Source organism: Prunus mume, linkage group LG2 (genome assembly GCF_029339155.1).
Source record: "Prunus mume cultivar Tortuosa linkage group LG2, ASM2933915v1, whole genome shotgun sequence".
Classification (NCBI taxonomy): domain Eukaryota; kingdom Viridiplantae; phylum Streptophyta; class Magnoliopsida; order Rosales; family Rosaceae; genus Prunus; species Prunus mume.
The window spans coordinates 35424937-35441167 of NC_142699.1; the positions used below are offsets into that span (position 1 = coordinate 35424937).

Here is a 16231-nt window from a genome sequence, read left to right on the forward strand (position 1 = left end):
ATTCCTTGCCTGTGTACAAATAAAATGCCACCTATTGATTCTTCATTTATACTCTCCTCCACCGCCTCTTCTTCATCACATACTAATCGCATTTCCTGCTGGTTTCTTCTCTCTTCTCTCCATTGCCTCTCATGGCTTCAGGATTAGAGGTATGGCTTGCATGCTTCCACATGACATGTATTGATGCAATCCAACACTGATTTTTCTAACCATAATTTTTGTGTCAAATGCAGAAACCCCGAGTGACGGAGATACATGTCCGGATGGACTGTAATGGATGCGTACAGAAGATCAAGAAAGCACTACATGGCATCAATGGTAAGAATTCATGACATACTTTTGGTATGTTTTCCTTTACACTAAAAACCCGTCATTCATTACCTCCTAAACTGAATGAACTCTCATTTTCCACAGGTATATATGACCTCTACATTGACTTCCCACAACAAAAGCTAACAATAATTGGGTGGGCAGACCCTGAGAAGATAGTCAAAGCCATTAAGAAAACAAGGAAGATTGCCACCATATGTTCCCATACAGAGCAACAAACAGAGCCTGCTCCTCCACCAACAGAACAAGAAGCACCAGAAGGTGGTGCACCAGCTCCAGCTGATCCTCCACCAGCAGAGCAAGCACCACCAGCAGCCGAAGCAGTGCCACCAGCCGAAGCAGCCCCACCAGCAGAGCCACCAAAAGAGTCACCACCACCAGAACTTCCAACACCAGAGGCAGCACCTGTGGCTGCAGAAGCCAACCCAGGCCACCAAATGCACCACCCTCCAAGAGATGTTGGAGAAGTTCATACCATATACCATCATCCACCTGATTATGGATACAGATATGGCCACTCTCAAGGCTACACTGGGTACTGGAACAGATATCATAACAGCCAAGGGCATCCACCGGAGCCTACCCCCATCCCAATGGGCCCCACCCCAACACCGACGCCACCAGTCTATGTAACACACAGCTACAACACATACAGGCCATCACCTTATGTCACTGAATATGAGTATATCCAGCCACCCCCTCAACCCACACATCTCAGTAGGATGAATTACTACAATGAGGAACATCACATTAATGTCAGCAATAGCAACGGGAATATCACATCAATTTTTAGCGACGAAAATCCGAATGCATGTGCCGTAATGTAGAGAAAGACACAGAGAGAGGTTTTGGTGCTAAAGGGTTATCATCTTTTTCCTCAAAGGAATCAATCTCGGCAAGAAAGTTAATGGAGAATATTTTTAGGGGAGAAAATATAATTTCTAATAATCATGTGATGATGTTATGGGAAGAATGAGATTCCAAGCTTGCAAGTGAAGAAAGAATTTATCCTAAGTTCCACTGTGAGAGAGCAAGCTAATGCATACCGCCTGAAATTCTATAAAGCTGTACTTTTAAGACCATACTTCTTCTCAGCCTTTCATTTGTCCATAAACATTTACTTGTTTTCATTATTATCTCCTCTTTGGATGTTTTCTTATTATCTCCTCTTTGGACTTCTGCACTTGGAAAGTGGAAAGAGCTTTCCCCAGCCTGAGTTTCCCGAATCGTGTATCCACAGAAGCAAGAAGTGAAAACTTCAATTTCCAGTTTCTTCTCGTCAACGAATCTACTACACCACTAACATTTTTCTAAAATCAAACTTCTCCCTTAAAGAGGAGGTCCCTGGTTTAATATTCATCCGAGTAAAACTTGCTTCACATTCATTACGCATAGAAATACTTCAGAAATTTCACTCTTTCTTATAACTCAGTTTATGTATAGATAATTAATTTGTGATATTTTGGACTCATTAAATGCACTCAAACACGACTTTGAATTGCACAGACGATATATGATTATGAGCAAGATAAAGAGTCTGCGGAAACACAATTTATACAAAATTGCTTGTGCTTTTTGCAAGTCGCAGCAAAATTTACACTGATACACCTGTGCTTGTGCTATTACAGAGAAAATGTAGGAAGAAAAAAGAAAATTATAATTGATATCTTGGGGCAAATCTGAATTTCTTCATCATGATAGAGGGGTAAACCGGAGGGAAACAAAACTGTTGGAGTTAAGCTTGGGAACGAGACACCGAGCACAAAATGTTGCCAGCTTTACAGTCAATAAGCTGGCACAAGATGTTCAACAGACTGCACCACATCGAGCCTCTTTATCCTAATTCAACTACAAGTGTACAAAAAAACGCGAGTTATGAACAACAAAATGTAAATTTTAATTATTATTTTTAACCAAAAGCCATGAATTATGTTCCATGTCATTATATATTCAATGTCAACAAACATTTTTCTAATCCATTAAAAAACTAAACATGGACCAGCTGGAACAACGTAATGAATCACTTCCTCATTCACATTTTTCTAATCCTTTAAAAAACTAAACACGGACCAGCTGGAACAACGTAATGAATCACTTCCCTCATTCACAGACTCGGGCCACTCTTCCAACACTAAAAGGAATACATCTACTCCTTAAGTAGCAGAAACCACAGGATGAGACTTCATAAGCCTAATGGTGCTAGTAATTACACTTAAGCCATCTAGTCTAATAATCAATCAAACCGTGGAGAAATAGTGTAGGTCCACTAAAGTTATCTCCATACAATATTTTCTACTAAAAATGCAAAGCATCGTAACAAATAATATGGAAGACAAAAGATTGCTATTATGGCAAAGTTTGATTACCTCCCATCAGGAAATCCAACTACTGATCATCATCACTGCTTATTTCAGAATCATCATCTTCCTCACCATAGTGGATTTCATTTACATCTTCATCCTCATCTTCGCTTTCATCCATTTGGTTCTCGTGCGATAACACTTGAGTTTTGGTGTGGGTTGCCTTGTCAATCTATTTCAAAAGCACAAAAATAATTATCAATGATCAAAATATCAACAAAATTGGACAAAAAAAGTACTGAATTCATGTTAAAATGTGAGATTGTCAACCTGTGCCATCACAAGTTGCAAACGACCTGATAATTGTAATAAAGGCTGAATAGCTGCCCCTCTGGATTTGGTAACCTGCATGAATAACAACATCAATTAAGTGCTCCATGCAATATATTATTACTTAAGACTGAGTCTGTTTCTTCAAGAGGTACTGAGTGTTCTGGATGATGCCCCCTCTTTAAGACCAATAATAAAGTTACACCTAGGTCTAGGTGGCATTTATGTGGAAAGTCATATTTATCCGAGAGGTAAAGGTAAATATAAAAGACATTGAAGGTAGTGTAACCAAAGAGTCATCTAGGTGTTGGCCTTGCTCATCAAGGGTTAACTGGTTATGGTGTACCATATGCATGGGCTACTAAACCAGGCACCTCACAGCATTGTGGGGATTAAGAAAAACAGAAGGCTATTCCTTCACAGAAAATATTCACCAGAAGATTTTCGTCAAATACGAATCTTACACAGTGTCTTTGATATTGTTCTGCAGTATTACCGGATTACCAATTATATGAAGTGAAAGAGGGAGGCTAAACGTTTCTTTAACAAGCCACATTTCATTTCAAGTTCGCATACTACTATAATGATAAAAATTAAATGAGGGAGCAAATAGTAAATATTAATAAACTAATATTAACTGGTCACAAAATTTTACCTTGAGCAAGGAGCTAAGCATCTGGGTTTCAGGTTCTTGAGACATGATATGATGACTGTGATTTACCAATATGCTGTATATCCATGGAAGAACATAATTGCCACTGCTAGACCTGTTAATGATAATCAAAGATTAAAACTCAAGTCATATTTCGTTAATACTGTAATGATTTAAAATGGATAAAAATAATATAAAGATGAAGCAAACTATCACTTTAGCATAAAACATAAATATACTGTTTTTAAAAACCAAATCACATGTCAAATTCAGGTCCTTATTAGCAAACCAGATATTATGGGATTCATAGTTCTTTCCATCCTCACAAACACACACAGAGGAAACATACATACATGCATACACGCATTGATACATGCACACTTTAACTTAAATAGCATTTAAGATGCAAATTGTCTGTATAAGACCAAAATAAACATTCATAAAGACCAAAAGGGCATATATAAATCTACATGCATGTAATAAGAACAAGAAGACCAAACCTTGTTTGCCACATGGCCACCAAGACTCCCAATAACTTGCATGCGTCACTAGGTTCTAATGACAAAACAGCTGCCCTCATCTGATAGATGATAAGTATTTGATCAGAACATAATTAAAGGAGGGAGAAATCAGGAAGTGCAGATAATAATATAAAAAGTACAACATCAAACCACCGTACAGACGCAAATATATAACCAATAAACAAACCTTCTTCTGTGGCATATTAGTCTGAAGATCAATACTCTTGAATGTTGCAGAGTTGAGTGTAGAGTTAATTGTAAGGTCATCTGCTTTGCTAAGTATCCCTAATGATCTCAGTCGGTCCTCCATGCAAATTGCTGCAGTGTCAGCTTCAAATTCTACCATGTCATCTGCACATACCAGCAGAACATATGAACCAGGCAAAGTAGATACACGTTTCATGATCAGATGTCAAATAACATATAGTAAGACATGTTGATTACCCTAAAAGTATTGGATGGTAGAAATTAATATACAAATTTATAAATAAACCCAATCCTAGACATGTATTTATAAAAAAACCGCCATTTAAACATAGAAACACACCCAAAATCAACCCCAAAGTCACTTTTGGGTGTGTTTAAGCTTTGAGTGTGTGTAATGATGAGTTTTGGGTGTGTTTATATGTTTAAATAGTGCTTATAATTTCTTTTGGGTGTTTTAGTGAAACTATATATGGCCGCCAGCCTTATTATATAAGATTACTTATATTACATAAGGAAAATTTCAAATGCATTCCTGAGTGAATATAGTGCCCACCTTTGCTCTTCATAAGGCCAGCATGACTCCCGCTGTTATCCAAATCAGCCATTACTTCATCTTTGCCAAAACTTAATTTTTCATGTCTTTTCTTTTTCTCGTGTGAATCAAAAATCTTTGGAATTGGAAGCAAGGCATCTTCTGCATTTGCACGATCTAATGCAATAACTGTTGGATCATTACACAATAAGTCAGCTAACCATTAACTATCAAGAATCAGGAAGAAGAAAAAGTAAGTAGCATTAAACTAGGAGCAGAAAATGTAACAACTTTTCAGGCGAGGATTATCAGCAAAATAAATAAACAAATAAACAATAACGTTAATGAAAAAAAAAAGTTCCAGAAGTGCATCATCTGAGCAAAGAAAAAAAAATTATGATTTTGATATCTTCCAGCAGAGGGGGGAAACTTCTTGTGAGAATGTCATACCTCTATTTTGTACATTTTGTCCTTTCTTAGATTTGACAAGAGACTGACTCATTGGTAGAAGAACCCCATCATGGGAGCTACTCAACTCTATGTCTGTGCCAGAATGTACCAAAATTTTCTGGAATAATGGCTTCACTGGTAATCCATAAGCAACAAATATCTGCCCAGAAGCAGCTTTTACAATTCCTTGCAAAACCGCAGCAAATATTGTAGTTACTGCACCCTTCTGAGTTTTGGTCAAAATGACTTCAGATGATACTGAAATTCTTGTAGGCTTGGCATTCCGCAATTCTTCAATATTCTTTCCAAACCAAAAATAACAAACACCGACTTCTGAAATCGCTAATACAGATAGACCTATATCACCAACTTCACCACTGTCTATGCACCTGCTATCTACAAAGACAGCAGGGTGCTCCATTGCAAGAACAGCACTTGCTGACTGCTTTTTTCCACCACCTATATTCCATACTGCAATATACCTTTCACCAACTGCAGATGAGAGGATGTACTTCCCATCTTCGCTGAAGATCATACAGCGAACAGCTCCCTAACGAATGGTGAGTAAATATTATTAAATTAAGAAAGAATGATTAAAGAAAATGCTAAATATAAAAAGCAAAGTTTAACCTTCTGATAGCTGGAATTTTTGGGAGGTAAACAAAAAAATTTATCCAGGTATCAAAGTAGGCAATCCTAAGTCAAATCCCTGCAAATGCAATCTCTAATAATGTTGAATTTCACATATTGAACTCTCTAGTGGTGGAAAGAGACCCAGATGTGAGGAGGGAGTGTTAAAAGTTAAATTTAAAAATAAATAATAAAATTTGCCCCACAAGTCAAATCCTAACAGCTTAAACATTTAGGAACAGTGGTAAAACAACAAAAGTTATTAGAAGATAAGCCGACTTTAACATGTACTCATGTTTAGGCACCCAAAGAAGAAAAAGGGTAAAAGAAAAAGGAATAAAAAATATAACTCACCGGATGGCCAGAAAACTTCTGTATCTTCTTGTGATCAGACAAATTGAAAATCTTCATTTGTGCAGCCGCAGTTGCTAATATCTTCCCATCTGGTGCAGAGAAAAGACCATCCACAAGTTACTATCAGAAAGACAGTGAATGCTACAATATAACAAAGAATACAGTTATTTGGACTCACAGAAAGCTAATCCATGACAAATATTGCAAAATAAACTTCACCTTTTTTAGCATTAACTATTATTTTTAACCATAATCAGCTTCCACATACAACAGATATAATATGATAGGGATTGCATGTGCCATAATTTATAGAGATCTGATTGAACCTATTCACCAAGACCCTCCATACCTATCTATACATATTGAACGGCCAACCCTACAGTTCTTCCACAGGAGCCACAACTACAAATTGTGAAACAACTAATTTCACCAACAACATTCCTTTTTCTTCCTGGGACTTATGAAAAATCTATTGGCCAGCATTAGTTACCATTCATCACCACAAATTATCAATTTTTAACTTATTTATCAAAACACATAAATGCATAGCTCATATATCCAGATTGTATAATCCTCAAGTAATTTAACCAAGTAATTTCAAACACAAACATTAAGCAGAATAATGTTATACTCTAAGCAAGGGTAGCACAAAAGATGTAATGTAATGGACATATGCATATGGAACATACCGAACGAAACAGACATAGAAGAGATTGCCTTTGTGGAAGCTTTGAACTTCCCCAACAGGTTTCCTGTCAAAGCATCAATTTCACAAATCATCCCATCAGCACCGGCAGTGTAAATACATGAAGCATTTCTTGGAAATGATATGGAGCTAACGCCACTGCAATGACAGAAAGTGCAACAGATAGATTGCTTGGGTCAGCCCAAAAAGTCAAAAACATACATTTGCATAAGCATTATATTCATTCCAAGCCAACCATCAGGTGACTTAGTGTATTCACCAATTGCACATGATTAAAACTTGAAAAAGGATGAAAACAAAGAAAGTTTAAGCAGGTGAGCTAACCCAGCATGGCAGTCGTTCAGTCTCCATTTCAATTGACCAGCAGACACATCAAGTGCCAAAACATCACCACCGCCAGTTCCCAAAACCAACAATGAACAACCAAGCTTCCTTTTCTTCTGCCAAAATGAACATTGCACAGAAAAAATAAATAAATAAATGGCAACACTTACTTGTTAAACTAAAAACAAACCAAAGTTACAACCTTTCTTTCGGAAGAGAACCACTTCATGCATGTGTAATCAACTGAGAGGTGCCCTCTTTCTCGTTTTGCATATATGCTTGTATCTTCTGATGATACAATGTCTGTGAACTCTGTCTGGACTTGACCTTTCACAGTGTCCCAAATCTAATGCAAACCCAGAAATGAAAAATTATTGTTTTGCTAGGAAATATAGAAACCAAGCAACCAAATTTCATATAATTACAAGTACCTTAATTCGACCATCTCCAGAGCTTATGGCGAACAAGTCCAAAGACGGACTAAAAGCCGTCAAGAGGTCTCTGATATTTGACGAGCTCATGCTGAAAGTTAGGTTTTGCTAGGAGAGAATAAGACTGAGCTGCGTACAAGTGCAGTGCTTAAACCCTAAACCCTAGAACACGGAGAGGAGAAGATGGGCAGCTGAAGAGTGAACGCGGCAACGGCTCTGCTTTGCGTTTAGGGCGTTCGTTATTTTTCTGCTCTTGGTTGTTTATGTGGGCTCTATTCAAATGATGGGCTTTATTTGTCATTTTGGTCAATTTGGGCCCAATACTGTCAACTCTTTTTCTTTTCTTTTTTTGAGAAGATGTTATGTTTAGCATGATTTATTCTTTAAAATATTCATCATGGAAGGGGGAGTTATTACATAAGATGTGAGGGACTGCCCTTAGCAAATTAACGTGTTATTTATATGATAAGTTATCTAAATAATTTTGTATAAATGGGAGGATGGTTTTCTTTTGTGATGAATGGGAAAGGAGATTCGAATATTGGACATCTTCCAACACTAGAAGGAAAAATATCATTAAATGAAAAGCTAACTAGTAGAAGATAATGGTTTTTTTTAAGTTTTAAGCCCCATTACGGCCCTATTGAGTTTGGCATCCCCTAACTAGTAGATTTCTAAAGTGAGGGAGTGGTCTTTAGACGATACCATATTTCTTAAGCGTTGAATCAAATTGCCCTAACTACAAGAATTCTATAATGAGGGCCCTAGATCATTTCCAACGGTTGCCAGCAGCCTTGGCAAGACAGGGCTCGAGCCCAAAAACCAGCTTCCAGTGGGCTTGTGAAACCCGAGCGGTAATGGGTCTCATGAGACTGGGTCGACCTGCAGAGGAAATCGGCTGAGGTTGAGCGAAGGTTCTTGACGTCGATGTAGTAATTCAAAAAGTAAAAAAATTACACACTCCAACGTTAAAAAAAATTTGAATTGCGCGCGCTAACGTCGACCAACGGTAACTTGTTGCGTTCTAGTAGCTCCTATGCTCTTTTTTAAAAAATCCAACGGCTGGGCTCTTTTTGGGCAAAAAAATGTGAAAAAAAATTCACTAATTGAACTTTTTTTCTATAAATGCCTACCATTTTGCTTCACATCCAACACCAAAAAATTATAATAAATATTGGCACTAGGAACTCAAAAATCTTATCCGAAAATATTATCCAAATTAATTGTTTAGGTAAAAAGAAAAATGAATAATGAATAATATTTGCCCTTTGCCATGACAATAGGTGGAAACACACCTTACTTTTTGCATAGACTGCCACTTATTCACTTGAATAGTGGTTGTCCTTGCCTCCCCTTGCCCTTTACCATGGGACAAATGGGTGGAATTGCTCTTATATATGGATCTTAGGTGAGTCTCTAACTCTTAATCGTTGATCCAAGCCATCTCTTAGAGCAACTCCACCCATTTTCCCTTTGCCATAGCAAGGGGGGCTAGGCAGCCACTATTCACGTAAATAATAGTTGCCCTTACAAAAAGTATTATGTGTTTCCACTCGTTGTCATGGCAAAGGGCAATTACTATTCATTTTTTTGTTTTTTTCACAATTTTTACCTCAATAATTAATTTGAATAATATTTTCGGATAAGATTTTCTTCTTACGTGTCAAGACTATTCATATCTCATAATCGGATAAAATTTCCGGATAAAATTTTTGGGTTCAAATTTCGGATGAATTTCAAAATTCAAATTTTAGATAAATTTCAAATTTAAAATTTTCAGATAAGATATCATGCTCCATGCCCCTCCGGTTTCAATAGAAGAAGTCATAATATGATAGAGAAAAATAAAACTTGAAAGTGAAAAAAAATTGAGTAGAAAGTGAATAATAGTAGAAGGAGAAGAAAATATATGAGGATTTGGTATTAAAAGTGAAGAGTATTGTCGTTGGATTGGAGAAAAAAATCTAATCGGAGAACCCAGTGCAAGACGTGGGCGCAGTAGCGCGTCATGGTAAAACTCGGGCTAGAGCTCGGGCCACCTTGCTCTCGAGCCAACCCATCTGGGTCCCACCATCTGCCAGGTTGTGTTTTGCTGCTAGAAACAAGATTTTGGCCCAAACCCCAGCCCTCCCCTTGGTTGCATTGTTGGAAATGCTCTTAAGGATCATATATAAGACCCTCGCTATAAAATGAACTTCCCAAACTAATTGAAACTCCCAAGAGAAGGCCTGGACCAAATATTCTTCTTTTTTTTTTTTTTTTTGGGGGAGGGGTGTGAAAACGGGCCAAAAGGCCCAACCAAATCATATTTTGCTAAAACATGTTTTACTCTTTTAAACTGGTTTTGTTGGTAAGTTAGTCCTGACTTTTGTCACTTGAGGCAGACAAGTGAACTTATTTTCTAAGATTTGAAAAGTGTATCGACAACTTTTATAGCTAGTTCATGAGCTTTAAGTCAAGCATCGTAGAATGTGTGGAGCGGGAGGAGAGATTTTTTCTTTCTTTGGATACAAGTGATAGACTAAAGTATGGAGGAAATTCAAACTTGGGTGTAAGGAGGCATACTCACTGCCCTAACCAACTGGCATAACGCAAGTGTGCCCGAGAGGAGAGATCTTGAGCTCAAACCTTCAGATTTAGTAAAAATATTTTTATCATAAAATAAAGAAAGATTTTACTTTCAATTTTTTTTTTATTTTTTGGGTCAGAATTTTACTTTCATGTATACAGATTATTTTATCATCCGGGTTTTTACTTTTTCTTGGAGAAGTGTGAACCGTTGTACAAACGTTTACCCTCTTTTTTGGGCTTATCTTTTTTCTTCTAATACAGACACCGTGTGACCTAGAGTATGGGAAAACATTTTGAGGGAAGATAAAACTTAGGGAGCCTCTATTTAGGTCCAAAATGTTGGGGGAAGATAAAACTTAACTTGGTGAGCCTGTGTCTTCACTTCAGCGACAAGACCGTTTATTTATTCTAACCCCACGGTGGTTCCACTTTTCTTTTCATTTACCAATTACCATGTCATGGCTCACCAGACATGTCACTCAACAGCAAACAACAGAATTGGGAAATAAATAAATAAATAAAAACATTAAAATTTAAATAGCAATGCTAACAATAACCCCAAGTCCTTACATATCACTACCAAAAATTTGCTTACACATGAATGAAGAAATGAAGCTGTACAAATAATCTGCAGAATGGAGGAACATGCAAGACTGCAAATCTACAGGATGAAGAAAACAAATAATCTGAACATGTGTCTTATTGGAAAGAATGTGGTCTAACTTTAAAGGGCAATGGTAGAAAATTTTGTGGCTCTTTCCCTCATTGTTGTTGACTCTGGCTGAAAAGTATAACTGGAGTATGTAGGAAGAATGGTATCATAAGACTGCGGTTTTTCCATTCGCAGTAAGTAGCGAAAAGCAGGAAGAGGAATAAGAGCTATTAAACTCAGAACAGGGTTGAGGGAAGACAGAATATGAAGAGCCAGAAACATTTGAACATACCCAAGTGGGAGAACCAGAATTGGCTGACAAGGAGATATTGGATAGACAAAAGGAAGTGAAGGGGGATTCTTGGATCCCTGTGAAGCTTCCAGCAATAGTGATGTTTGTGCCAATCACATCTTGCAAGGTGATGTGATCCAAATCCGGGAGAGCATTAGGATCAAACTTGTCGTCGGGATGGGAACCAAACTGACCAGAGGCACCAAATGCCATGTGGATGTTTTCCATTTCAACATCTGATATGATGATCTCTCTGATGTAGCCCCCTCTACCTTTTGTTGTTCTGAACTGAATGCCACTAAATGAGTTGTATAGGTGGATCTGCTCCACAAATACATCTGAAATGCCACCAGACATCTCACTACCAAAGGCAAGAGAAGAACCAGAAGACGATTGTAGGTAGACACGCCTGATGTGTACGTTTGTGGTGGGTCTTCCATAGGCAATGCCATACTCATCCCAACCACTCTTAAGGGCAATGGCATCATACCCCATGCCAATGCTGCAATCTTCTATGCACACATTATCAGAAGAATCTGAAAGTACACAGAAATTAGTATAGCATATTCCGAATAGTATTCTTCTCGTGTAATTATTTCAAACACCAATGGAATAACTCAGGATGCACATAGAAATAAATTTGTAAGGAACAGGATTAATCAAGGAAATGATACTTCAAGACGTTCAAAGTTGAGCCAACATTTCTGATTCCATTAAGTGTTACCGTAACAGAACACATTTATATATACTAGGTACGGTGACAACAAACTTAATTGGAATGTGAAAACCCTAAACAATACTTCAACAAAAATTCAACGCAGGGAGTCGAGAGCTGCCACAAACCTGGGACTATACCAACGGTATAAGGCGACTCTGGAGGAGCAGAGACTGAGATGTTATGAACATGTACATTGCTGCATTGCATTCATTTATAGATATTACATAAATATCTCCTTCAATTTAAAATTAAAGAACATAGACAATCATCAAGGGTCTTAGCTAACAAACCTGCAATAGACTGGATGGATGTTATAAGCAGGAGCATTCACGAATGTGAGGTTTGAAACCACCACATATTTAGACGAAACAAATTCCACAAGATGAGGGCGGCTGTAGTTCAAAGTTTGAGAGCTAAACCAATCCCACCAAACTGAGCCCTGGCCATTGATGGTTCCATTATCACCTAGTGCAGTTAAAAATTGCAGGAACATCCAAGAGAAAAAGAAAATGAGGCTACTGTCAGAGAACATGCTAAAAGCAGCAAAGGGTATTTAAAGATTCTGCATACCTGTTATGACCACATCATGTAACATATATCCATTTATCAAGCTACGATATCTTCCTCCCGGAAGTTCAATCCCTCGACCATATGAGGGTAGGGGCTCAACAACTTCCCAATGAGATGGATCCTAAACAAGCAACCGTAGAAACATTTTAATGAAGGAAAAAAAAAAAAAATTCATCTCCAACTGATTTTGTAGCATCAAAAGTACTTAATCGCCTCGCTATGCAAGTAAAGCAGTACCTGAGATCCGAGAATGACAGCGCCTTTTTCCAAAAAGAGTGTAAGATGACTGGTGAGGTTGAAACTTCCAGTAAGCCACCTTCCCGGAGGCACATAAAGCTGCGCACCGCCCTTATCGGCAAAAGACTTGAGATAGAAGATGGCATTCTGGAAGGCAAGAGTGTTCAATGTTCTCCCATCTCCAACAGCACCAAACTCCAAGATGGACACACTATGTGGTCTTGGTTCTAATGTAAGATTGTAATCACACGGTTTCTCATCCTTTTCTCCACCAAGGTCGATAGCATTACTCAAAGTCAGCAGCAAGAGCAATACCACCTGAAAATGGTGAAGAATTAACAAGCAATCCACTAATTCCCAGAAGGACTTTGGACAAATACAACATCATTGCACAAACTCATACACATAATAAAAAGAGAACAAGTGCAAATAGCAAGAGAGCTGCAAATTCTGAATAGAATTAGACCAACTGACTCGGCCAACATCAGCAGATTTCAAGAACTTTGACATATGAAGAGATGATCAATGTATGCTATATGAGTGAACTAAAATTAAACTGAAAACAGAAATCCAATTAAAAAAGCATGACCAAGCAAATAGAGTAAGATGCAAAAACACAAATATCACCAAGATCAACTATGCTTTGAGCAGAGGAAACAAAATAACGGTCAGAAGAAACTCAGAAGACTGAAACTAGCAAAACTGGTTTGCCCTCAAATCTATGGTATAGGCTGACAGATAAAATCAGCAAACTGACAATCTCCACACAGAAAACTCACAAGACCCACCTAAGAGAAATGAGAAAAATAAATCCTCATTGAAAATTGAATCAGAAAGATGAAGTCTTCGGATTCCAAATTGGCATAAGGGGGCAAAAAAACAAAATACCCAGAAAAAAGAAACGTACTTACTAGCATCTTCATGAGTCAAAGCTCTGCAGCTGAGACCAAAAAGGAGACTTGCAGAGCAGAGGAAAAGAAAGAGGGAGAAGGAGGAGGAGGAGCAGCACCCACCAACAGAGGGGGAAGGCCTTATTATTGTATGTATGTGTGGTATGGGCATTAATTGTATAAATGACACAAGCATAAATACTTATATATGGCAAGTAAGAAATAAAAACAGAAAATTAATTCATGGTAAGGAAAGAAAAATAAAAAAAAATAAAAAAAGAAAGAAATGTGCCACTATAGAAATGCCAGCTCTCTCCATGCACATAAGCAGCAAGCAAATCAAAAAAAACAGAGCAGGTGCAGTGCAGAGAGAGGAGAGAGAATTAAAAAGGGGAATAAAATATCATTTATTGCCACTAATTGGTAATTACCCTCCAAATTGATTATGATTAATAACGTCTCTCGCCGACAAATTTTTTTGAAACGGCCCTCCATTTGAGAGAGTAATAAATGACAAGAAGAAGAACAAAACATTTACCACAAAAAAAAACTCAAACTTTGATAAGCAGAGTGTCTCTGTTTGCCTACATCTGTTGGAAAGTCATTAGTTCAAAGTCCAAAACAGGAAGGGCAGTGATAATGTTACCAGGAGTGCACGAAAAGTTTTAAGGGGGGGACAAGAGCCACGTAAGCGGGATTGGTGGTGGTACGGGAGGAGGGTGAAACTGCAGGTGAGAGGGAATAAAATAAGTGAAGGAGTGCATGGGGCATTGAGACCGCATGTGGGTTGACAGAGCAGAGAGGGAGGTGGGACCTGCGCTCAATCATGGTAAAGATGCTAGCCTGGCGTCAATCACTGGACAGAACATAACACAACAGAAGGACCCAACTTATGTATGACACGTCACTTTTTATTTTATTTTTTTATTGTTCTTCTGTTTTCCAATAAGTATTTTTGTTTTTCCAGAAATATCTTTGGAAAGGTGAAAATATAATTTGTCATTACTCATATCAATAAAGACCATTTTTAAACCATGAATTACCACAAATAATAGTAATATATGACGTGGCAAGTGATGTATTAAATATCAATTTGTTAGTCAATAGTGCATTTTTTATTTACATTTTGACACAAATATCTATAGTTGTTAAATTAGCTCTAACATTGTCTGGTTTTGTATAACTTGTATGGGCAATTTCACAACATAAATGACAAATTTAAATCAAACCTATTTTGTGTTAACCATGGCACAAGTATGACATACCTAAATTGTCCTCAACGTATATGTGTCATGCTTTACTCATGCTCGATTTTTATTTAACTTGGTTTTGTTGGATTTGAAATTTTTTTTCCCCTGCCATAGGTCTTTTTTAGCATGACCAAAGACGTGTGTCAAGATCTCGTAGCTAATTGCACATGGTATGTCATGTTAAGAGAAATTATAAAACTGTTAAGGTCACCAGCCCTTACATTCATCTTCTCAATTTTCCCTTTCCATCGCACCCAACCCAGCCCCGCCACCCCTGAGAGAGAGAGAGAGAGAGAGAGAGAGAGAGAAGAAAAAGGATCTAAAATTACAAAAATATCCATATCACATCAGTACACTTAACGGTATTGTAGACGAAAATGAACGGAAGTGGTAAAGTAAGAAAATTTTAACAATTTTTAGAGATTTTGAGAGTTAAGTGAGAAAATTTTCAGTTTCAATAGGGAAAATGAGACCAATCCTCCATTTTAAGGAGTAAAACAATAATTAAGCCAAAAGTAAGAATCAAAATTGGGTAGTATCCGGTTAAAACTATTCAAGTCACATGTTGCAGCTAAAACTTGATTCTTTTGATGCACTTACGAAATAAGCTGGTCAAATCTATCCAAGGTGTACCAAAATGTCAGAGAAGTTTCATTGGGAAGCATCTAATGTAAAATTTTGGTTATGATTTCTTTTTCCTCTTGTGCTTTTGAGATGCTCTTGCTTTTGCAGACCAATATTTTACAGACATATGCTGAAGATGAAAAATACATCAAGGTACGTAGGTGGCCCTAATATGTAATATGGTTCCTTCTTTAGTGATCTCCATAGCCCAGACCAACTTTTTTTTGTATTGTCCCTTTTCATCATCCAACTTTTTGACCTGGAAGTTTTGCCAACATTTGTGATCTATTTTTGCTCAAATCTCCATCCGATCCAACTGATTAAAAAAAACATCTATGTGTAAAAGCACACCAAAGATTTCCCACTTTCACATTTTGAGACGAATTAAGAACAATCCTCTATGTAGCTGCTGCTTTACTAGATCACACCAAAAGGCATCAATTCTTCCTCATCGCCGTACGTAAAGTTGAGCTTAGGAAATGTTGAAGTGGGGCAGTGTGAATATCCTCCCTCATATTAACAAAGACAGCCGCTTTTTTTTATTTGGTTAGCAATTGAGATGAATAATATATATCACAGATGGCAAGCGAAAGGTTTTCCAAGATAGTTTTTTTTTTTCCTTTTTTTTCTCTCTACAATTAAAATAAGGGCAACGCGATA

At 37.4% G+C, this 16231-nt stretch overlaps 3 protein-coding genes across 3 annotated transcripts; 1 reads left to right on the top strand and 2 right to left on the bottom strand.

Annotated features, from left to right (window-relative positions):
- The first annotated feature begins 2 nt into the window (after nt 1-2).
- Nucleotides 3-1405, top strand: LOC103323079 (uncharacterized). Its single transcript, XM_016791902.2, has 3 exons — nt 3-149; nt 234-318; nt 415-1405. The coding sequence occupies exons 1-3, from the start codon at nt 132-134 to the stop codon at nt 1155-1157; spliced, it is 846 nt and encodes a 281-aa protein (XP_016647388.1). The 5' UTR covers nt 3-131; the 3' UTR covers nt 1158-1405.
- Nucleotides 1406-1822: 417 nt separating this feature from the next.
- On the bottom strand, nt 1823-7997 carry LOC103323078 (transducin family protein / WD-40 repeat family protein). The gene is made up of 13 exons (XM_008225039.3): nt 7768-7997; nt 7539-7682; nt 7337-7452; nt 6996-7150; nt 6307-6395; nt 5323-5872; nt 4894-5061; nt 4321-4484; nt 4113-4192; nt 3616-3727; nt 2961-3035; nt 2697-2862; nt 1823-2178 (listed from the first exon to the last, which is right to left on the bottom strand). The coding sequence occupies exons 1-12, from the start codon at nt 7855-7857 to the stop codon at nt 2716-2718; spliced, it is 1890 nt and encodes a 629-aa protein (XP_008223261.2). The 5' UTR covers nt 7858-7997; the 3' UTR covers nt 1823-2178; nt 2697-2715.
- Nucleotides 7998-10848: 2851 nt separating this feature from the next.
- On the bottom strand, nt 10849-14053 carry LOC103323077 (putative polygalacturonase). The gene is made up of 6 exons (XM_008225038.2): nt 13719-14053; nt 12808-13125; nt 12571-12691; nt 12291-12465; nt 12126-12196; nt 10849-11818 (listed from the first exon to the last, which is right to left on the bottom strand). Exons 1-6 carry the CDS (start codon nt 13728-13730, stop codon nt 11157-11159), a joined length of 1359 nt encoding a protein of 452 aa, XP_008223260.2. The 5' UTR covers nt 13731-14053; the 3' UTR covers nt 10849-11156.
- Between the last annotated feature and the right edge of the window lie 2178 nt (nt 14054-16231).

Bases quoted from the DNA above. Each gene is read 5' to 3' on its own strand.
- LOC103323078 (XM_008225039.3), bottom strand. From the start codon at position 7,857: ATGAGCTCGTCAAATATCAGAGACCTCTTGACGGCTTTTAGTCCGTCT. The intron at 7,683-7,767 runs GTACTTGTAATT...GGTTTGCATTAG, and splicing joins CTGGAGATGGTCGAATTAAG to ATTTGGGACACTGTGAAAGG. The intron at 2,863-2,960 runs GTTGACAATCTC...CTTTTGAAATAG, and splicing joins TGCAACTTGTGATGGCACAG to ATTGACAAGGCAACCCACAC.
- LOC103323077 (XM_008225038.2), bottom strand. The intron at 12,466-12,570 runs GTATGCAGAATC...TAACTGCACTAG, and splicing joins ACATGATGTGGTCATAACAG to GTGATAATGGAACCATCAAT. The intron at 12,197-12,290 runs GTTTGTTAGCTA...AATGCAATGCAG, and splicing joins ATCCATCCAGTCTATTGCAG to CAATGTACATGTTCATAACA.
- LOC103323079 (XM_016791902.2), top strand. The intron at 319-414 runs GTAAGAATTCAT...CATTTTCCACAG, and splicing joins AGCACTACATGGCATCAATG to GTATATATGACCTCTACATT.